Source organism: Eucyclogobius newberryi, unplaced genomic scaffold (assembly GCF_026437365.1).
Source record: "Eucyclogobius newberryi isolate DKJ021-1_F unplaced genomic scaffold, fEucNew1.0.hap1 SCAF_10, whole genome shotgun sequence".
Lineage (NCBI taxonomy): Eukaryota > Metazoa > Chordata > Actinopteri > Gobiiformes > Gobiidae > Eucyclogobius > Eucyclogobius newberryi.
In genome coordinates this window covers 30,907,971-30,931,397 of record NW_027315724.1, presented here as the reverse complement: position 1 = coordinate 30,931,397, position 23,427 = coordinate 30,907,971, and the positions used below count along the sequence as shown (strand labels likewise).

Genomic DNA, 23,427 nt, shown 5'->3' with positions numbered 1-23,427 from the left:
AGGCTAATCACAATAACTCCAAGGTCCTTCATGTGACAGAAATGTACTGGTCTTTAAAGGAAAGCTGAATTTACTCAAAATGTTCCTGATGATTTATGTGGGGAGCACACTTTACTCAGATACATTTATATTTACACTAAATATTGGCCACCTCTTTAGAATAACTGCACCAAAACAATGCATTAACATTATAAGCATGATTCAGGCTTAGTTACTACTTAATTAAGTTTAAGTATTAGAGTATTAGAGAAGTAGTTACTAAGCCTGAATAAATCTTAACAGTTTATTCGCTATGAATTAAGTCTTTGTTCATGCCATAAGTGTAGTTGTTGTTAAAAATGTTACCAAACATTGTACTTTTTGTAGTAGTAATACTTTTTTACTCCTACTTGAGTAGTAATTTGTTTGAAGTAACAATACTCTGACTTGAGTGAAAGTTTGGTTACTCTTCCTACTGCGAGTAAGTCAACAAATGATGAATTTGAGGCCTTATGCCCTTTTATATTTTGGGTAACATTTTATTAATACTACACCGAAAGTAGCCTTAATAAAGCATGAACTAACACTTAATTCATATAAAAACTTCATTAAGAAAGATTCATGATGATTAACGCACTTGATTAATGCAATATATGGCCACGGTGCTAGTTTTCCTCCCTCTGAAGCCCATGCACATATTATGTGCACATAATATGTGAGATATGAAAGAATAAAAGAAAACCTTAAAAAGGATTGAGCTACGGCAGTGCAATGTTCACTTGTGGTAAAAGCTACAGTTTGTGGCATTGGCCATGACGTTGCCAATGCCACAAACTTCATTTTGAAATCAAATATTTTCCACACCACTGGCTAAATATAGGTTATTAATTATTTTGTTACTAAGCAAGTTTCCCAAAGCATAACATTTGTCATTGAGAAAAAATGCAAGATGGATAATAAGGCTCTTTCCCTTTCTTTCTTTCTTTCTTTCTTTCTCTTTCTCTTCTTTTGTTTTTACGGTCTAGTGTAAAACATGTACTTTGAAGACATACAGCTACAGTAGACGTACAACTACAGTAGACGTACAACTACAGTAGACGTACAACTACAGTAGACGTACAACTACAGAAGACGAACAACTACAGTAGACGTACAACTACAGAAGACGAACAACTACAGTAGACGTACAACTACAGTAGACGTACAACTACAGAAGACGAACAACTACAGAAGACGAACAACTACAGTAGACGTACAACTACAGAAGACGTACAACTACAGAAGAGGTACAACAACAGAAGACGTACAACTACAGAAGACGAACAACTACAGTAGACGTACAACTACAGAAGACGTACAACTACAGAAGAGGTACAACTACAGTAGACGTACAACAACAGAAGACGAACAACTACAGTAGACGTACAACTACAGAAGACGAACAACTACAGAAGAGGTACAACAACAGAAGACGAACAACTACAGTAGACGTACAACTACAGAAGACGTACAACTACAGAAGACGTACAACTACAGAAGACGAACAACTACAGTAGACGTACAACTACAGAAGACGAACAACTACAGTAGACGTACAACTACAGTAGACGTACAACTACAGAAGACGTACAACTACAGAAGAGGTACAACTACAGAAGACGTACAACTACAGTAGACGTACAACTACAGAAGACGAACAACTACAGTAGACGTACAACTACAGAAGAGGTACAACTACAGAAGACGAACAACTACAGTAGACGTACAACTACAGAAGACGTACAACTACAGAAGAGGTACAACTACAGAAGACGAACAACTACAGTAGACGTACAACTACAGAAGACGTACAACTACAGAAGAGGTACAACTACAGAAGACGTACAACTACAGAAGACGTACAACTACAGAAGACGTACAACTACAGTAGACGTACAACTACAGAAGACGAACAACTACAGTAGACGTACAACTACAGTAGACGTACAACTACAGAAGAGGTACAACTACAGAAGACGAACAACTACAGTAGACGTACAACTACAGAAGACGTACAACTACAGTAGACGTACAACTACAGAAGAGGTACAACTACAGAAGACGAACAACTACAGTAGACGTACAACTACAGAAGACGTACAACTACAGAAGACGTACAACTACAGAAGACGTACAACTACAGTAGACGTACAACTACAGAAGACGTACAACTACAGAAGACGTACAACTACAGAAGACGAACAACTACAGAAGAGGTACAACTACAGAAGACGAACAACTACAGAAGACGAACAACTACAAGAAGAAGAAGAAGAAGAAGAAGAAGAAGAAGAAGAAGAAGAAGAAGAAGAAGAAGAAGAAGAAGAAGAAGAAGAAGAAGAAGAAGAAGAAGAAGAAGAAGAAGAAGAAGAAGAAGAAGAAGAAGAAGAAGAAGAAGAAGAAGAAGAAGAAGAAGAAGAAGAAGAAGAAGAAGAAGAAGAAGAAGAAGAAGAAGAAGAAGAAGAAGAAGAAGAAGAAGAAGAAGAAGAAGAAGAAGAAGAAGAAGAAGAAGAAGAAGAAGAAGAAGAAGAAGAAGAAGAAGAAGAAGAAGAAGAAGAAGAAGAAGAAGAAGAAGAAGAAGAAGAAGAAGAAGAAGAAGAAGAAGAAGAAGAAGAAGAAGAAGAAGAAGAAGAACATCATACACTATATGGAGTGACCCTTTGTCAGAGAAGTTACACAGGGCCCCAAAATTGAGATATATTTTACTCTTTTTAATACAGTTTACTTCCATAGATAAACTCTGTATTCAACTGTCAGCATGCTTTTGACATATGATCCACCCACACCACAAAATGTGAGGTGGAATGTGTCAAGTCAACTTTAGAGCCTGTTTGTTTCTCTTTAAAGCATTGTTTCTCTCGCTGCCGCACCTATGGGCTCTTCCTGGCAGAACGCTCCTGTCAAATAGTCATGTGTGTCATGTAATTCCAGTTCTGTGCAAAACCAGGCGACAACTCTGACAATCCAATGTACTCACGATGTCACCTGACGTTCACAGCAGGGCCGCAATGATTAAACCACTAATTGTGATGAGGAATGACCTTTTTACAACAAAAACAGTGCCATTATTAAATCAAAATGTCAAAAAAGAATAAACTATTTCAGATTTTTATCAATAACACACTTTATCTGGAAATACTGTCCATTTAGAAGCCTGGAAGAATGAGGATAATGCATTTTAAAAAGACTCACTGTTCAATAGAAATCATCGTTTTACTCGTCGACTAATCAAAATAATATAATCGCTGACTTGTCGATTAGTAAAATAATTGTTAGTTGCTTTTCTAATTCACACACCGTCTCCATATTATTGGTTCATTTGTTGATTTAGGACTTGCCTAAATAGACGATCGCGCTCCATTGAGTTTTATGGAAAGAAAACTGGGGAAAAACATTCTAATTAACAAAGTGTAGCTGCTGAGATTCTGGTTTGGAAGCAGTTTTAACGTACAAAAGCCTGTGGACCAAGTGTGAGATAGATTCTTGACTCAAACGATTTGCAGAATATCCTCTCACCATTCACTTAAATAAAGAATACGAGTGATTATTTGACATACAAATCTGGTCAAACATCATCTTGGAGTTGTTCAATGTGACACATGACACGCAGCAGGAGGATATAATGCACCATGGGAGATGTTTGATGGGTTGGATGCCTCAAAAGCCCAACAGTTTGTGCTTATTTCCTCCTCCCGCTGTTCCTTTGCTCAATATTAAGCTTCCAAACTGCATATAACCACTAATAACTTTGGCATTTTCCGTTTCACACAACGTCTGAATGCGTTCTTGATCTCAGCTGGCCTTCCATCCATCACCGTCGCTCAAATCCAGCACAATCGCACTCGCCGCAGCAGTGAATCGTGCGGGAGAAATATTTACACCTCCATCACATGAATACAGTCAGTCCAATTTTTGTTATCGTCAACACGCGCTCTCTTTGCCTTCTTTTACTCTCAATAATCTTATAACGCAAACAGATAATAATGCATATTAGAATCCAAAATGACTGCAGGCATGTTTTTGTCTGAATATATTAGCCGTGATATTGCACTGCATTGACAAGCCTTAACAAACTCATATTTGTGTAGTTCAGTCACGTCATTACATCGCTGAAACTCATCCACTGTTGTTTATTTACCGTCTAAACTGTTGACAGAGAAACTGCACCGCCAAAAACTGCATGTACAAACTGAGAAGTATTCGCTTTGAGGTCCTTTGAATCCTTTTTTGGGATTGACATTTTTAGAACGAGATTTAAAAACGTGTCTCAACCTTTCTCAACCGTTACATACAGATGAATTAAATGAACGGCGTTTGGAGGAAAACAAAATGAGGGTTATTATTCCCACATTTGCACACGGGTCAAACGAATGCACTCGCACTCGTGTAAAGCGTGTATAAAGTGTCACGTGATTATACGCTCTGGAAAACAGCATTTTGGACTCGTACGCTGGACTTGAATGGATCGTGTGCTTTCCGAGAATGAGTAAAGAATCAAACTGGATCAATGGTTTTCATAGTGTTTGAAGACTGTGTTCCACAAGGAAAATATATGAAAAAAAAGGCTGAATTTGACAAAAACAACTATCAGAAACTAAAAACTCTTCGGAAAAACACCATTTCATCTTAGCTACAGTGGCTCTTGTCTCTTTCTTAGCCTTGTCCTGATTTAGTTACTGGTCTAGTCACAATTTGATGTAGTTTAAGTGTGAAGTGTGGCTAATAAATGACTAAATCCAGGACAAAATGGGTCACTTTCAATTCACAGCAATAACGTTTGATTCTTGAGTCACAAAAAGATCCACCGACTGAAAAATCCACAAATGTTGAACCTTATCGTTGTTCTGTAAAACTTGAATTCAAATATTTACAGAAACCTTCATGTCAGTGTTTTTTTCATATGGATTGGCACCGTAATTACAATGATTAGCGAAGAAACATATTAATTAATGTATCTATTTAATTAGATAATGGAATGATTGTTTTATGAACTGTACACAGGCTTCAAACATGTCATGTGCTGAAGGAAGAGGTTTTATGATGCAAACAAAGCAGTAAGTTCCTCAAAATGACACAAGGAAAATGTGTTGTTTTCATGAGAAACTTATTCTGTTGTAAATATACTTCATGTAGATGTCGTCAAGCAGCATTTCTTTTGCTTAATCTCTGTCAAATGGAGCTTTTCACAATTAAAAACCCAAATAAATGAATCCAAAGAATAATTGCCAGATCAATGAATTACCAAAACAATAGTTATTTGCAGCCCTAATAATATTAACATTCATTTTTAAACAATGTAGTGAAACATTTCAATGGCATGATGATAAAAACACATTATTTAGACAATATAATGAAATTTTCTACACAAATGAACAGCACTTTCTTAATTATAACTAGTTCTGATGACGATCTCAGCCATATTTAAAAAAACGTCCAACTTTGTGACATGTACGTGCTTTAGATTTTTAATTTTCTCTCAGTTTTGATTAATATTCGGTTATCGATTTTCACGACAACCTCAAAACCAAGTCCATCGGAATTTCGACAGTTGACAGCAAATGCCACCCGACGTTTTGGACATGACTGGGTGTGTTTCCGTCATACATGCCCTTCCCGTCTTAATACTCTCCGTGCGCTTGGTGCGGCGGCTTGTCCGTCCGGATTGACAGGTTTAGGTCACACATGCGTTCACACATGTTACTCCCACTCATTCCTCTGTCTTTGCTTTCTCCAGATTTACCAACGATGAGCAGCTTTATGAGTTCGGCCTGGAGCAGGGTTTCGACAGCGAGCGTTCACTAGCATATCTTTAATAATAACTGTATTCTAGGAGACCGTTGTGGCGCTCCACGGACACGCCTAAAGACGCATGGTTATTGTGTGCAGTTTAAGGGATTGTCAGGCTTTGTACACAAGTGACAAAAGGCCAACTTCAAGAATTCACACACACACACCAAAACCAAACAAGAGCACAAAAGTATCATTGACGCGTTTGAGGTGAAGTGGGGCTGATGTTTGAAAGATAAACTCCAGCACAACGCCGAGAGTAAACATTCAAAATACGTGATATACGTGATTTATTTGCCTTTTCTTTTTTCTTTCAGGAGGTGGACGTTCGACTGGAAAAGTAGCAGCTATAATAGAATTTATTTGTGTTTATTTACATCGTTATACAGTTTGATATTTGACGTTCTATTCAAGGACGAGGTGTTTTTGGCAAATGACGGGACATTTTAGTTATGACACGAGATTTATGTGTAAAAAGAGGATTTGATTCGTAATAAACCAAATATCAATTGTACATTTTTTTCGGAGGAGCAATCTCAAGTCTCTTCATAGAATAGTTTTGCCATGAAAAGATGACAAATAAGAGTTCAAATGTAGAACGGTAACAATTATATATGATTCTTTTTCAACAACAAAAATATAAAGAAGTTGCAACAGATGAACATTTCAAAGTTTTAAAGATTTTTCTGCTTTGAAACATTTATACATTTTGTTCAAAGTTCAACCTTACCAAAGTGTTCAAGCAGTAAAAATGTGAGTGTTTGGCTGAAAGAGCGTTTATAGATACAAATTCTGAAAGATACGCAACAGGAATTAACTTGATATTTTGATAACACAAGCAAAATGAAATGATACAATGTAACTTTCAACACAATATGAACAGTTTCTTCCACACAGTTATGAGGTCATAGCTGGTATTATGTTCTGAGACTTTGTCCTGCATGTACAGTAGTTTAATCAGTATTAAGGCACAGATTCATAGTTTCAATGCTCGTTTCTTATCCCAACATCAACTACAGCAGAAACATTTCCCCCAAAGCCGAAACAGAACTTGATTTACTGTGTATCAAGCGTGTAGTTGTCTGTTCTGGTGGATTTTAGCGGAAAAATACTGAACATTACATGCTAAATTCAAAAAAAGAATAAGCTGTGCAGAGAATAATGAATGCTTTGGAAACACACCTACATCCAGCTGTTTAGTATGAGTTAGACTGTTTTCCTCAGAGAAGAAAAATGCTTGGAATCAAATTGCAAGTTTATCATCACAATCATAAACCATAAACCTGGTCTGGGAATGTTTGTTTTTTTCACATAATTTAGTCCTTAAAATCACGAATATAACTGTTTCTAAATGACAGTGAAACAACAACACAGCCAAACACAAGCAAGATGGCCAATGCTGAAACCCAAAACTGTCTTTGTCTTCATTTCTCCAGAAAATTGAATTGGCCTGAGTTTACGCTACAAAACAGGAAAAACAGAGGCCGAGCTCAGAGTACTCACATACCGTAATTAGTGGAAACATGAAATACAAAGGAGCCATTCAGCCACGGATCGTTTTGGGTCATTGCACTTTTTCATTAATTAGCATGTCATCCAATCAGAGAGAGCCCGGTTCTGCACAAGTTCCAGTAAACATGCAGCGTCTAATGACTTACTGTACATCTATGTTGTCTGGTACAATGTTAGAATAGACAGAAAATAACATCAACCTGTCACGATAATACATTTTGAAGTGTAATTGCTGGAGAAAATATAAACTATAATATAGAAACTAATTGATGATGAATGATAAGTGGATTTAGTAGAAGCCACAGATCAGCTCAATTAAAATGCATTTGTAGGTCGACTACAGGAAGTCTTTCAACACTCAAAACAACCTGAGTGCATCGAAGCATGTTTAAGACAAACCTCAAGTTCAAGTTGCACATGTGACTTCAGTCACTTTGAATGTGTTTGCTGGGGCTTGACAGGCCGGTCTGTTGAGGGTTTTAGGCAGCCGGAATTTTACAGACCAATATCTAGCATTGTCTGAGAATGAGCAGGAAGAATCTGCTTTGAGAGATAAAATGCTTTGAAGGTGAGAACTGCGTGAGAACAATGAGCAAGTAATAGAAAAGCGACGGTAACTCAAATGAAACAACCAAGACTTGGAATATGGCGTCCAACTTAAGTCAATGGGCTGCGCCAGTTTAGCCTTTAGCGGCTAACTACTGTATATGTGCCGTGTGCAGTAGTTCTCTTCTCCCACGCAAGAAGCGCCGAACTGTGCACAACATGAGCCCTCTGACCAATCAGAGCGAGAGCTGCTAGAGCAGAGGAAATGAAGTCAAAGCTTAAGATAAAAAATATGTTTTTAAGCAAACTGAAAGATTTTGAACTGAGAAAAAGTGAATGATCTGACCTTTGTGAAAGAGATGTGCTGTCGGCCAAACATGACTTGTCTTTACATTTTACATCCTGGACTTTGGTGCTGCAGGATGGACAGTGGCACCTGTTTTAAGCCAGCAATACCTTATCCAGTTATTTGAATAAATCCATGGTTAAAACACATGGAGTGATTACATTGCATTTGAATATAGCAGTTACATAACAAGTTGTTTTGAAAAAAGCCTGTTTCATCTTGTACCGACTCCATAAACCCAACAGCAATGATGGCAACAAAACAGGACAAGTCCAAATATGTCAATACCGCAGGGTTTAATATTAGTATGGCTTTTGGATTGTGTTTCATTTGTTATTAAAAGAAGAAAGGGAAACAACCACACAATGATTAGTCTGAAAGTTTATACTTTATAATGTTATAGTGAGATATTGTGCAGAGGCTAAAAGAATTGTAGGAATGCCACTTTTCTTCCTATTTCTTTTTAACTGCATAATTTAAAATGCATTGTCAAGCCTTTGGCACAAACCCACTGTCATTTTCCAAAGAATTAAGAAATGAAAGTACAAAATAGCAGTTATTTCATCATATTGGCTGCAATGAAAACTGTGCAGAAGATCATAGTCTATGTAGTTCCCTCTGTTGTTTTTGCTGTTTCTGCAACAAAACAATGTAGCTAAGCAAAAAAGTTTATCATTTGATTTGTTGTATCCAATATTTCAGTTATTATTACGTTTCTAATAAAAGCAGGGCTGACATGGAGACATGTTGCACTATATGTTTGACACGAGCACACGACATGAGAGCAGAGATGGTTTTAGCAGTGCCAACAACTATGAATCCACAAACAACAAAGAATCCACAAAATCAAAATTCTAAATGGATCCAAAGACAGAGAGGTATTATGATTTTGTGAAGGAATGCATAGTGCTATTGCTGCTCTTGATGATATTGCAGTAATGGCATGGATTTCCAGTATGTCACAATAGCAGATGTCATAAGCTTTACGAAATCAAACTTTCTGAAAACTAAGCACTCCATACATATTTTTACTTTTTTGGAGCATAGATTAAACTGAAACGTGTTGCTCCCCACGATTCTCACAACTACAATGCTTTAGTTCTCACGGTTATATTGTGACTTCACGAATATCGATTCACCAAAATCTCTCGACATCCCTCATTTCAGACTGAATTCCTTCTTGTTTTGTGTTGAAAACTACAATCCCAGATGAACCAAAGCGCGTCTAGTAACATGCATTCAGAGTTATTCACAATCACTCTCCTATATCTATGTATTTCTGATCCCTCCGGCAGCTTCAATCAATATAATCCACTTAACGGGCGCGTGGACACAGATTACTTCAAGGTTAAACATCCAATTGAGCTGTCTATTTATGATCACATTGAAGAGTATGAATGCACAAATGAGAAGTGAAGTGCGTTTTGGCATCGACGGAGGAAGCGGAGTCGGCCTCCGTGCGCCTTTTCCCCCCGAACAAACGCGGCGGATGCGCGTGGAAGAAGCCAGGAAAGCGGCCACAACAATGCAACGTGGAAAAGTCAATAGGATGCCGCAAATCACCGGGCTGCATTGTCCGATTTATGTGTTTTCTGGCCATTCCAGGAACGAGCGGGGATATGTAGTGGCCAAACGCGTATTGTCTCGCTTTCCTTTGACGCACGACGCGCGCGCACTCTGAGCTGAAAGTCCCGCAGGAGCATTAATGGATAGACAATCAGTGATTTCACTATTGCTTTGAAGTGGCTTAAGTGCACGTCCTGTTTTGACTAAAGCTTCCCCCTAGGATTAGTCTCGGGATGTCAGATAAAAGTTAATTGTTTTTAAGTTGTTTTAGTTGCGGAAATATTTGGCGCAAGTTACGCGCGCAACATTGACAAGACTGAGATTGTGCATGGGTTTGTGGGTAAAAGTGGCTGGACATGCACATCAACAGTGGTTTAAATTATAGTTTTGCGCACAGAAATGTTAGCAGAAGACGTTGGAATATTACAAGTGACGCGGATAAGTTTTTTTTTTTTTTTTTTTGGCTTGTTCAGGTGTAAACAGAGGGTCTCACTCACCTGAAGCTGCAAGTCCAAACAGGACCAAACAGAGCCCGTTGGCGCACATTGAAAGAATGGGAAAAGAAGAAGACGTGAACACCAATAGTCTTGGACCGGGAACAAACTCCTTCGTGAGCTCCGCCAATTTCCAGCAAAAAAGAGAGAAATTGACACGTCTTGTTCTTCTTTGCACGTGGTAAAAATGCGTAAATGCGTCTTTTTTTTTTCACCTTGACTCCTTCCAAAGACGCGTCCCAACTCGCCACTGCCGAACTGTCCCGAAACCCTCCCACCACTTTTGCGGGCGGAGTAAAAAAAAGAAAAAAAAAGAAAAAAAAGGAAAAAAAAGAAAAGAAAAGCACAGTGAGTCTAAAGAGTCCTCCTCATCTGTGTCACAAACTCAGATGAAGAACTGACCACAACTGTTCATCTTTGCCGTGGTTGAAGCGCTCGTTGAACCTGCTCTGATCCGCGCCGCGGCATTCCAGCCGCGTGAAGCGCGAGCTCGCGTGTCGTCATGGAAGATTATGGAATAAGAAGGTATAAAGAGATGATGGATGGGGAAGGGGAGAGCTGGGAAACGGAGGGAACTGACCTGACTCGAGTTGCGTGATCGACTTGGACACGACGTTGGTCAGAATCAGCGGATGAGTTTAGAAAGTTTCAAGCACACAATAATTAAGAGCAATATGCATTAGTCAATATGGTGAAAGCACAGATACATGAGCAAAACTAAAAGAAGCAGCATATATTTTATTTTTATTTATGCTTTTTAGTGAGACAAAGAAACAATGACATTAGCAACATACAAATTTAGGCATTATTCTTTAAGTCTAAAGAATAAAGCCTAAATAATAAAGTCTAAAGAATAAAGTCTAAAGAATAAAGCCTAAATAATGTCAAAATAATTATCTAAAGAATAAAGCCTAAATAATAAAGCCTAAAGCCTAAAGAATAAAGTTTAAAGAACAAAGCCTAAATAATAAAGTCTAAAGAATAAAGTTTAAAGAACAAAGCCTAAATAATCTAAAGAATAAAGTTTAAAGAATGAAGCCTAAAGTTTAAAGAATAAAGTCTAAAAAATAAAGCCTAAAGAATAAAGTCTAAAGAATAAAACCTAAAGAATAAAGTCTAAAGAAAAACCCTACAAAGGCGGTTAGCGCTCTTGCCTCCCAAGAAAGAGATCATGGGTTCGATTCCCGGACCAGACCAACATCACATGATCTCTCTGGGTGGAGTCTGCATGTTCTCCCCGTGTTACCGTGGGTTCTCTCCGGGTTCTCCGGCTCCTCCCACCGTCCAAAGACATGCATGTGTTAGGCAAAAATTGGTGACTCTAAATTGGCCCTAGTGAATGAATGTGAGCGTGAACTGTCTGTAATGTCTATGTCTCTGTGTCAGCCCTGCGACAAGTTGGCCACTGTCCAGGCTGTACCCCGCCTAAGGCCCGAAGTCACTGGGATAGGCTCCAGTCACCCGCGACCCCAAAAAGGGAACAAGCGGTAGAAAATGGATGGATGGAATAAAGCCTAAAAAATAAAGTATAAAGAACAAAGCCTAAATTAATTAAAGTCTAAAGAATAAAGCCTAAATAATGTCAAAATAATTAGTTTAAAGAATAAAGCCTAAAGCCTAAAGAATAAAGTCTAAAGAACAAAGCCTAAAGAATAAAGTTTAAAGAATAAAGCTTAAAGTTTAAAGAATAAAGCCTAAAAAATAAAAAATAAAAGAATAAAGTCTAAAGAATAAAACCTAAAGAATAAAGTCTAAAGAAAAACCCTAAAGAATAAAGTTTAAAGAATAAAGTCTAAAGAATTAAGTCAAAAGAATTAAGTCAAAAGAATTAGGTCTAAAGAATAAAGCCTAAAGAATAAAGTCTAAAGAATAATAATTCTAATGCTAATGCTAATGCTAAGACTGCGGCACTAGAGGAAATGTCCCATCAAAATAAAATAGAAGAGGCAGTGAAGGCATTCATTGCGCCTCTGCTCGCCAATTGTGAAAATACACAATATCTGCAATGCACTTTTTTCATGGCATCTTGAGGAGAATATAATCCATGAGTTTCAAACAAATCAGACAATGTTGAGTAAAGAATATCAACATTCTTTTGAATATTTATTACATTTCAATGTCTTTAGATGCAAAAGGTGTTGTTTTGAGCTCGATCGGACAAAAAACCTAGGATAAGTACGAGTCAAGCGGATATTTATATATATATATATATATATAATTTGTTTGCTCAAACTATATAAAAACTACTTTTACTCTTCAATCCAGTTCATAAACGTAGTGAAGAAAAAAAATGATCCACTGTAAATTACTTACACGTATAGTACTTTTACTTTTGGACTTTGTTACTTCCCACCATTGACAATATGTGACTGTGAATATGTGAGGCTAAACTCAACAAGAGGGCCAGAAGAATAAGAGACGCACAGAAATTAGGAAGAAAAAAAATAGTACAAAATACATAGGCATCACTTACATAGGTCTTGTGGGGCCCAAAGTGGGGACCTTCATGGAGTCTAATTTGGCCCACGACATGGTGAGATTTATTAGGAGCATTTACTAGTCAGTAGTTGTAAAAAAGACCAAATCAAGTCTATTCTCCTAAAAACATGTTAATAAACTATTTAATCATAATCTTTTTGCAAATAAACGTTTTAAATGCAACATAAAAGTAGGTTTGGCCCACGGCATATTATGTATTCATTTTCTTAGGAATAAGTTTGGGCACCCATTCCCAATCCAACCATTGCAAAACGCATATGACTCATTACAATACAAGGGAAATAAAATGAAACAAATTATGGAGAAGGGCAAAACTGAGTAACTTTGACTGGAATAACTGTATGAGTCATGGTTATTTATGAAGAAATGCTTAGCTGTAATTCTACTTCAAGTTCAATAGTTTAATAAGCCTAAGTCGTTTCTGAGTTGAACCAGCAGAGGGCAGACACGCACTGTAATAAACATTAACTTTACACTGTACTGGCTGCATGACTTCAAATAAATTACAGTACTAAGAATGGGCTCTATTACCTCCAAGTCTGTACTTCAAATTATACCACTACCTGTGCTAGGTTTAAAAGAAAAATGTAATTACAAGGTTACTGTAGTTTTATGAGGACAGTCAACACACACAGCAAAGTTCTTTTTAAAAATGAACAGGCAACAAAAAACATTTCTAAACCAATTTCCATGTTTCAGTAACATGCACAAAATACTTCTAGAGTATTTTACATTTAGAAGCTGGCGATATCCATATGCTCAATGTCACATGTTCAACAAAATCACTCAATCTCATCATCAGGTTTCATCAAGTTTGCCTTCATTTTGAGGTGAATTCAATATTCAAAATGAGAGTCTTGACTTCCTGTGTGTGGTGCAGCATGTCGTGAGCGTCACACACAAAGACAGACAGATGAAGGACTGAGGGCAAACTTCTCCTCTCAACCTTCTTCTTCTTTTCTGAATTTAACTCCATGAAATTCACTTTTACTTCAAACGTTTTGGGAAATAATTCTGATATTTGAACATGATTTTCCGGGCTGTCGTCGCTATTGTCCTGCTCGTCTCAGCAACAGCGGATGAAACGAAAGGTAAAAATACATCCAATTCTATTCACACACATTATTAGGCCTTTGCGTTCGTTTATTGCATTGGTCATTGTACTTGGGGACTTCCAGCTACAGACCTTTAGGCCGCTCAGTATTGTTAATGTAAAGAGGATATTGTCTTAATTTTGACTTGATTGCATTCAATTTCAACTCAGAAAGATGATTTAGTTAGTTTGTAATTGTGATTATTCTGGCTGCTATAAACAAACAAACAAAAATACGAAATGTGTCAATTTAAGAGAAAAATAAGGCGAGACGCTGCAGGTGAATAGGAAAAATGTCAAACTTAAATTTTAAACTTTTTTTTCAAGTTGAAACGTGTTGTGTAATTTACTTACATAAATATTAGAAAAAAATGTATTGCAAGTTTTTCATCATACAATGTTGTAATGTATGAACAAGTATTTGAAGTCCGTGTTTCATTTTGTTGACATAATTCGATGCTAAAGAAACATAAGAATTAGTGGATTTTGGATCTTAGTTTTTGAGTTAAAACTTAAATAAATCATACTTTGAGTTAGATGTTAACTAAACCTTCTGTACGATCAGTCAAAATCGTGTTAAGTACAAGGTTATAAAGTTTGAAGAGTGTAGGTGCTACTTTAAGGGCTGATCTTTATAGCTCTGAGGGAGAAAAATGCATTATATCCATTCAAATCTATATTTGCAAGTGGATTAAATAAAGTAAAAAAAACATATTTAGGTGCAGATTGGACAATAGTGTCTCGCCTTCAGTTCAATTCAATCTATTCTCAAAAAAAGTCAACATAAACGTCATAAAATCAGCTTATGTCTGTTTGTGTCACATTAACTTAACTTTATAGTTCAGACAGTTTGATTTCTAAAAGCTGGTGACAAAACACTGAGAATAAAAGGTCAAGGTGTCAATAACCTCGGATCATGAAGAAATCCTGATGTTTCTTCTCACAATAAACGTAGATAAAAATGTGATATTGTATCTCTAATTCCGACCTTAACATTTTCAGAGTGTGTTTGTTCATTTGTTCGTTCTTAAATCACAATGGAATAAAGTTGCGCTGTCAAAGGCCAGAAGCCATCTTTTTGGGATTTCCATGATTATTTTTGTGACATTTTACCACTGTTTACCCTTCCAAAATTCTATTCACATTTCTCATCTACGAATGATTGTGTTTTAAGGTGATGTAACATTCTGGATGAAAAACGTCACGCTGCGCTGTCCTTGGAATGGAGAATGGTTTAAAGGTGTAACCCAGGTTGCTTCTACGAAAAAAACACTTTCAACATTCAACTATGAATATAATACAGGCAGCAAGGACCTGCTCTACTGCAAGGATGACAAAGGAAACAAATACTTCTTTTACATCCAAGGAAAAGGTGAGTGTTATGATCAAAAGCTGCATGTAACTTTACGGACCCATGTCAAAACCTGTTTTCTCTGTCTTTCTAGCTTGTGAAAACTGTTTCGAGTTGGACGGCTATATTTATGCTGTCGTTATTGTCGCCGATGTGGTCGGAACGGTTGTAGTTATGGCCATAGTCTACAAATGCACCAAGAAGATAGCTGCAGCAACACATCCTAAAGGTAGAAGCACTGAAGCACATCCATCTCCATTGTATCATCGCTGAATGTGACTCTTATTATTAATATTCCATTTCTAAACGCATATTTGTTTGTCCCCATTTGTTCACAGCTTCAACTTCAAATCCAAAAGTGCCGATACACAACTCCTCTGAATATGAAGTATGTATATTAATCAATTCACGTTTTAACATAACGGAAAAAGAGGTTTAAACAAAATGACCAAAAGAAATTTAAAAATGACCTCATGGATTTTGATCAGGGATGTCCAACTACAGCTATTTTTACTAAATTGAATTGGTAGAGATCTACTCCTTTAGCGGCCTCAAGAAATGGATTCGATATAGAAATCAACAATAAGCCTCAGACACATGTAAAACGTAAACTATAATCTACTTTTGCATTAAGTTGCGCATCTAACAAATGTATTTACGACGGTTAAAGGGCATGTGATGAATCGAATTTGAATGAATCAGTGCAATATGTGTGATTCCAATCCTCTGTGGAGCTACTTAAGGGAGTGAGCTACTGGCAGCGCCCGAGATACAGGTTGGACAGCCCTGATTTACATGAATATTCAGCTATTTTCAACATACAGAAAACCCATTGGATTCCTGATGCAACAATTGTTTCTTCAAAAAGATTCCGCATCGATTTACTGAAACTGATACGACAATTGGAATAAATTAGGACTGACTATTAAAGTGTAATGGAATTTAAAGTGCAACTGTAATTCATATGAGCTGCTGATTTGTACCTGAATCAAATTGTGAGACGGATTAGATGGATTAGAGAACGTTCTAGAGAGATTCTAGATCGTAGCGTTGTAATGTTGTCTGATAAGTGCATTTTGGCTGTGTGAGTTTAGTTTGTTCTGATTGTTGTGTGTGTTTCTAGACGCTGAACCTGAATACTCGCGCCTCGGAGTACAGCACGGTCGTCAACAGGATGGGATAGAGACGGGATAGAGACGGGATAGAGACGGGATGGAGACGGGATAGAGACGGGATAGAGACGGGATAGAGACGGGATGGAGACGGGATAGAGACGGGATAGAGACGGGATAGAGACAGGATAGAGAACAGGATGGCACCGCCCCGGGACAATTTAACGTCCGATGACTTGAAGACGACACCAGTGGTCAAGGTCATGAGGATTCTGCATAAACTACTGAACAAGGACTTTGCACTTTGCAAGTCTGAAAATATCTGAGATGCGAGCTTTTGATAGACATTATTTTTCCTGGTTTTTCATTTAATTAAAGGAGACTTATCATGCTTTTTTTCTTGTAGTAAGTATTAAACTACAACATAAGTAGATCATTGACTTACATTTTGTTTATTGTAAACTGCAATATTGATCTAAAACGGCTTAGTGATAGAGACCATTGACTTCCTGCTAAAAACTGCCGAACTGATAAGCCCCGCCCCTCTTCATAGTGACATTTCACGTTAACAAACAGTGTAGCAATTATGTGTTTTTATTGCTGAAAAGGGGCTGCGGGACATTTTAGAATCACTCAGACTCTTCATTTGTCAAATAATCACAAATGACCTAAACACAGGGACGTGGGCGGGGTTAGGGGGTACGTGAAAACAGGAATTTTCCGCGCACTCGAGCCTCAGTTGCAAGACAATACAGGATTGCTCAAACATGCAGAAATCAACCAAAATACAACTCTGAGTAAGATAATAACGAGGGAACACAGTTAAAAGGTTAAAAGCTCATTTAAGTAGATTTTGCATAATACGTGCCCTTTAAAGGTTAATACTTTTGGGTTGCAAGAGTTGTACTTTGGTTGTGATAAAGCGAGGGAAAGCAATGTAGAGCGTGAACAGAAAAATGCAAAATACTTTTGGATGTTGAAAGATCAAAAACTTAAAAAAAAAAAACTTGTAATAATCAAACAAATCAGTCAAAATAACATGCACAGAATGTTTCATGTTAAAATGCTGATTTCTGTATCTTTGTATATTACTTCATATAATCAAAGTCTGCTTATTTAAAGGAGGATTACGCAGTTAAACTTGACTATTACCTACTACTGTACTGTACTCTGTGTTGTTTCCATCAACAGTTCAATCTTGAGCTGATTCTGAGATGATTTCATTTTAATTTTTTTCTTCATCACATCTGTAAATTGCTGATACAATCTTGATTACGGTTATTTCCTTTCTGTCGTGATAACATTGTAAATAATATGAATAATAATAATAAAATACTTTATGCAACTTTACAATCTGCTGTATTTGCGTCGTAACCGTCCAGTGCGCTGTTACTTTACCCCTGCACATTACACTCAATCGCTTCATCTCTGGCGCTAGGAAACGAGAAACGCGCCCGATACGCAAATAGTTTAGGTTAAAACCGCACATCACTTGTTTCGAAGCCTCAGCTCATTTCCGTATCTTCACTTTGTCTTTTGCCAACCGTGAACATGTCTTTGTAAGTGACTGAAAAGTTGTGGAAACATCTGATATCTTACCAAGCACATCACAGTGGAAATGTTCTGAAAACCAAAGTCAGATGCAGGTTTCCTCGAAGTGAACAACTTTGTAAACGCTGTAGGCTGGAAATAAAGTGTCAAAATTAGACAAACTTTGGAAATTACTTGAAAATGAAAAACAACTCTAGTGGTGGGAGAAGAAGAAGAAGAAGAAGAAGTACTCAATGTTGCAACTTGACTATAAAAGTAAAGATACAGGAGCACAAAATGAAGCATTTCAGACATATTTTGACAACTGCTAAAACACAAAAGTAGTTTTAATCGAGCAACAGAAACAACTAAATCGATTTCCAAATTGTTTAGCGTTTTTTATTTTCGTTTGCTTAAATTTGTGACTCAAATGAATGCTATGAATGAGCGAAACAAATATCAGGCATCTCAAACTGTGAAGAAAAGTACTTTTTACTTTTTAGTCCTGAAAATGCAGTTGAGTAGAAAGTTCAGATGCCGGCTCTCAAAGGCAGTAAAGTAAAATTACTGTAACTGTAAAATATACTAAAATAATGTACAGACACCCAAACAAGTGCAGTACTTTTGCTTTTGTACTTTGTTATTTTCCACCATTTGAATAGTAATAACATTTATGAATAGCATAAAACATATTATGCAATCAAATATAATGACTTGAATGAATTATATTGACTGTGCATTGATGCAAACATATTAATTTTCTTACACTTTTGATATTTAAATCCAAATGTTCCAAAACGTGCCACTCAGGGATTAAACATTAAGCTCATTGTCACGACTTTTATCATTATTTTCCAGCTTTAACACACATATAAAAAATATAACACCTAAAACACAACTATTCAAACAACAATTGTAAAGTTTTTGCACGTTCTACAGTCTTTCAACCTAAAAACTGCACATGTGGTCCATGTGACGCAACAGAACACACAGAGTCACAATATGAGGAGATTTTACTGTAGATTCTCTGACCATAGCAACAGTCGAAAGCAGCGTACAAGGGCAGAGGGAGATTCTTTTAAGTATATTGTGTGAATGATTGTCCAGTTTTAAACGCTAAAAGGCGCAAGGGAGAAGGAGCTTTTGGTTATTATCACTGAAGTGTTGGTCAGTTTGCTCTCAAGATATAAGATTTCACCTGCAAACAGCAACAGAATCCAATCAAGATGTGTTTATTTAGTGTGGGACAATGTCACTTCAAAGGTATTTTAACATGAACATCAGCTCTTAAACACCAGACTTTACAATCTTGTACTTTTGAGGAGTATTTGTTGATATCTAATTCCAATCATGACTTATTACCATTTAACTCCAAACTATTTAGAGAAACTTTTATCTAGTTCAATCAAAAACTAAATGAAACATCCAAAAATGCTCTTTGTACGTGTTTTTGTATTTAACAAAATGAAGTGCGACATTTAAACCTGGCTCTGTCCATTTTTCAGATTTAGATGTCCCAATTATGTTCAATTTTGTCAATTTTTACACCGAAAATGCCAGTTTTTATATGAAAATAAAAGGTTGGCAGAAGTCTTATTGGACTTCCCGGTAGTTATGGAATATCTGACAGGCCTAATACACTCTGGGACTGATTTAAACGTTTCTATTTGGGGTCTTTATTATGTTCAACCTGGAATTTCTGTCATACTTCATTGTACATTTCCTCACGTTTGTGCTGTGCTGATTTAAAATTATGACAATGTTGTTCTGTTGTATTTTAAAGTTAAAACAATAATAAAAAAGAAAGCACAAAGACTGAACCAGGTTTTGACTCCATTTCCCAAGTCTGAAAGCGTTCTGATGTTCGATGCTAATGATAAACTATTGACAGTAAATGTTTTTGCTTAATATTGTATCTACATCTTCATCGTCACAGACTTGTCTCAGACTCAGAGCACACGTCTGATCATGTTTCTCTGGGCTGTGTCTTCATGTTGGTTAGATTAGAAGATTGGGTTTGTTCAGTTTTGTTCACAATGTTTGATTCTTCAAACATTCAACAATCAAACAAAAGCGTTAAGATCTTATTTCTTTACCTTTTATGTCCTGCTACTCTAAATTGTCTCAGTTACATTTACGTCCCACTGAGAGTTATTCTTTAATCACAACATTAATTGCTTCGAACTCTTAAACTGTTTTTGTGTCTGTTCCTTGGAAATACCTGAATCTGTGCCTTATTTAATGTTTTATCTGTACAATTATATTAACTCTTTTCTAAATATACAATTTACATCCAAACTATTGCTCAGTACTCAATTATTTTAGTATTAGTTCCTCCAAATACCTTTTTGTACCACTCATTTTTAATTCTACCTCAGTAATATTACTTTAAAGCAGGGGTCCCAACAACTGGACCGCGGACCATCTGTTACTACTAATGTATGATCTTTTTTTTGTTCATTTGCTCTATATTCTATGTGTGTTTTACCGTGAAAAAATAGAGCCAATGAATCTAATAAACAGCAAACATTAGTAAGAACCATTTTAGAAGTTATAGACGGGTTTGTACACACTCAAGCTGCTGTTACTCTTACTTAAGTACATATATTTAATACACTGAGGGTCATCACAACAAATGATCTGCCTTTTGTCTCACACAAACCGCCTTTCATGCAGCTCCAACCACAGCGTCCTTCTCCCACCCACCCTTCATTTGGTTTCTTACTTCAACACCTCACAAAGAAGCTGTTTATTTGTTTCCTATTTACTTCACATCAACCACAAAGATCCCACATGTGCCTTTGTCTAATTCACAGAGACTATGATAATGTTTTGTCAGTTTATCTGTATAAATATTCATTCTGTTTATGTTGGCAATACTTCATCTGTTGCACATTGACTATTTGGTGTTCATTGTCCTTTTTGCGACGTAGCTATAGTAAATTTTCACACGTCGCACCTACTCGTTGTCTATTAAACTTGTATCTTTACCATCAGTGAAGTTCTCCCACGCTCGGAGCTGTCACATCTGCCTCACCGCACTGCGCAGCCCTGTGTAGACGTGTGGTGTTGTGTGTCATTTTGTAAACGTGTTGTGTACTTGCGGATGCTTTTTCGGAGCTGCGTTTTGAAGACAGTATTTTAAGCCATTTGAAGTCGGGACTCAGTGCGAGAAGCCAAACGGAGAGCCGGGGTTCGCTGTGATCAAAGTTTCCAAGTGGTTCCGTTTTCTCTGACAACGAGAGGCTTTTCTTTCAAAACAGACAAGAGTTTCCTTCCTTCAATCCATGAACTTTTTGGTATTGTTTTGTTGCTGCTGTTTAACATTTCATGTCCTCCTACTTGTTTTGACTGACACAAGTCTTTTCTTAGCTTTGTTGCACAATGTTTCTGTCAGTTGTTGCACAAATAACTGCCAATAAACTGTTCAAAAGCATTTTATTGTCAGATTGTATTGAAAACATCAACATACTAAAATTCAATCTGAAAAGGCCTGGAAAGTCTCCAAATATTATAAATGTTTTTATTGCAAAACTGTCACACATACAAGGTAATTATGACCAATATTTCAGGAACATGGCAGCAGACATATATATATATATATATATATATATATATATATATATATATACATTTCACATTTCACATTGTAAATCTATACATACATATATATGTGTATATATATATATATATATATATATATATATATATATATATATATATATATATATACATATATATATATATATATACACATATACATATACATACATATACATATATATATATATATATATATATATATATATACACACATATACATATATACACACATATACATATATATATACATATATATATACATATACATATACATATACATATATATATATATATATATATATATATATATATATATATATATATATATATATATATATATATACGTGTGTATATACACACATATATATATACACATATATATATATATATATACATATATATATACATATATATATATATATATATACATATATATATATACATATATATATATATATACATATATATATATATATATATATATATACATTGCCCTGTAATATATACATATTACAGGGCAATGTACAGCACACTTAGAACAAGCAACGAATAATCTGTATTTAAAAATGTGTATTTTAGCAAAGTCTCAAGCTTGAATGTAAAGATGGCATTATTAAATACAAGAGTAACTCAATATTGACTATTTCTTCAGTTTATCATAAACATCCTTTATTCCGGGTCTCAATCTCTGTAAATATAAACAAAGAGGCATTTAGTAGGAAGTCAAATCAGAACTTTGAGAAGTTCATGTTGTAGCTCGATACCTGATAATTGTCGTCGTCGTTGCTCTCTTCATGTTGAACAAGACGCTGTTTGTCCGAGCCTGAAGGATATTCAATAAACTCACAATCAAACAAAGGGCAAATCATAGTTTTGAGTTATCTTAAAACTAAAAACAAGATGTAAAAAGTGTATTTGTAATTATAGCAGCCAAAGGTCAATGATGTCTTTCAGGGTCAATGTCCATTTTCAGACAAACTGCACCCGCGTGTTTGTACAAATACTAAAACAGTGTTGCAGTGCACTGTAGGAAAGGTGGTGTACCTTTCTTGTTGGGTGCAGTCGTGCTGGTCTGAACGTGTTTAGCGATGAGAAACACAGACACGCCGAGGACGAACGTCACCACAACCTCTCCGACGACCAGTCCAGCGACAGAAGCTATGTCCAGCTCAATGCAGTTATCGCAGGCTGCAAAGGGAACAACAAACACGCTAACTGGCAGAAGATGAGCTGGAAATGTGAGGGATTGAAGGCTTAACTTACTGCGAAATTTGACAAATATCTTCACCGGATCTGTGCTAGTATTTTGACACACATACTCCCCAGTGTTGAGATCGTTGTACTCCAACATTACGTTACTGATCAATGTTTTCTCCTTATAGAGGCCATAACCCACAGGACAAATAACTTTTGCTCCTCCGGATGAAGTTCGCACTCTAATGTCTCGGGTTTCTGTTGAAAGTGTAAGAAACATAAATATGCATTAAGATACCATTATAGAGTCGAAAAAAATATTGACTGTATTTCACTATGTCCACATTTTAAACTTTATCAGAAAGAAATAGTCAAAATTATCTGAAAACCCTAACAAATTAGTTTGATAGTAATAAACAGTACATAAATGATACCTCTATATTTGACCTCTATGTTAACGGATTGAAAAAAAGCTGTAAAGTGTTTGTTTCAGTTTAGTTTGTCTGTGACTAAACAAAGCGTAGAAGATAAGCTAAGATAAGTTGTCGGTGATTGTATTTCACATTGTAAATCTAAAATAAACCTAAACTGAAAACAATGGAGGATAGAACTTGGACCATGACTTACCCTCTTCACATTTGACCAACACTGTAAGAAAATGACATAAATCGTTTAAGATCGAAAACAACTACAACCACGGTAAAGGCTTAAATCATTGTGTGCTTACCGGAAAGAGAACCCAGCAGTGAACAAATCAGAAGTAACTCGTTCTTCAT

At 36.3% G+C, this 23,427-nt stretch overlaps 3 protein-coding genes across 3 annotated transcripts in view; 1 reads left to right on the top strand and 2 right to left on the bottom strand.

Moving 5' to 3' along the window:
- The window catches only part of LOC140368061 (myelin protein zero-like protein 2), a 32,806-nt gene extending 22,283 nt beyond the window's left edge, over positions 1 to 10,523 (bottom strand). Inside the window, exon 1 of the mRNA XM_072454930.1 lies at positions 10,273 to 10,523. Within this exon, the coding sequence (XP_072311031.1) occupies positions 10,273 to 10,321 (49 nt within the window). The 5' untranslated portion in view covers positions 10,322 to 10,523. The remainder of the gene's footprint in view (positions 1 to 10,272) is intronic.
- A 3,093-nt stretch (positions 10,524 to 13,616) lies between these two features.
- LOC140368083 (T-cell surface glycoprotein CD3 epsilon chain-like) lies at positions 13,617 to 17,222 on the top strand. Its single transcript, XM_072454952.1, has 5 exons — positions 13,617 to 13,859; positions 15,036 to 15,233; positions 15,307 to 15,441; positions 15,551 to 15,600; positions 16,336 to 17,222. The coding sequence occupies exons 1-5, from the start codon at positions 13,796 to 13,798 to the stop codon at positions 16,393 to 16,395; spliced, it is 507 nt and encodes a 168-aa protein (XP_072311053.1). The 5' UTR covers positions 13,617 to 13,795; the 3' UTR covers positions 16,396 to 17,222.
- A 4,773-nt stretch (positions 17,223 to 21,995) lies between these two features.
- On the bottom strand, positions 21,996 to 23,427 carry LOC140371970 (T-cell surface glycoprotein CD3 gamma chain-like). Its single transcript, XM_072459213.1, has 6 exons — positions 23,379 to 23,427; positions 23,279 to 23,299; positions 22,721 to 22,909; positions 22,502 to 22,645; positions 22,222 to 22,280; positions 21,996 to 22,145 (listed from the first exon to the last, which is right to left on the bottom strand). Exons 1-6 carry the CDS (start codon positions 23,425 to 23,427, stop codon positions 22,098 to 22,100), a joined length of 510 nt encoding a protein of 169 aa, XP_072315314.1. The 3' UTR covers positions 21,996 to 22,097.

What these genes read in the sequence shown, in the direction of transcription:
- LOC140368083 (XM_072454952.1), top strand. Translation starts at nt 13,796, where the DNA reads ATGATTTTCCGGGCTGTCGTCGCTATTGTCCTGCTCGTCTCAGCAACA. An exon ending in CTTTTACATCCAAGGAAAAG is followed by an intron (nt 15,234 to 15,306) that starts GTGAGTGTTATG and finishes CTGTCTTTCTAG; the next exon opens with CTTGTGAAAACTGTTTCGAG. An exon ending in TGCAGCAACACATCCTAAAG is followed by an intron (nt 15,442 to 15,550) that starts GTAGAAGCACTG and finishes ATTTGTTCACAG; the next exon opens with CTTCAACTTCAAATCCAAAA.
- LOC140371970 (XM_072459213.1), bottom strand. Translation starts at nt 23,427, where the DNA reads ATGAAGAACGAGTTACTTCTGATTTGTTCACTGCTGGGTTCTCTTTCC. An exon ending in GACTGCACCCAACAAGAAAG is followed by an intron (nt 22,281 to 22,501) that starts GTACACCACCTT and finishes AATATCCTTCAG; the next exon opens with GCTCGGACAAACAGCGTCTT. An exon ending in ACGACGACGACAATTATCAG is followed by an intron (nt 22,146 to 22,221) that starts GTATCGAGCTAC and finishes TTATATTTACAG; the next exon opens with AGATTGAGACCCGGAATAAA.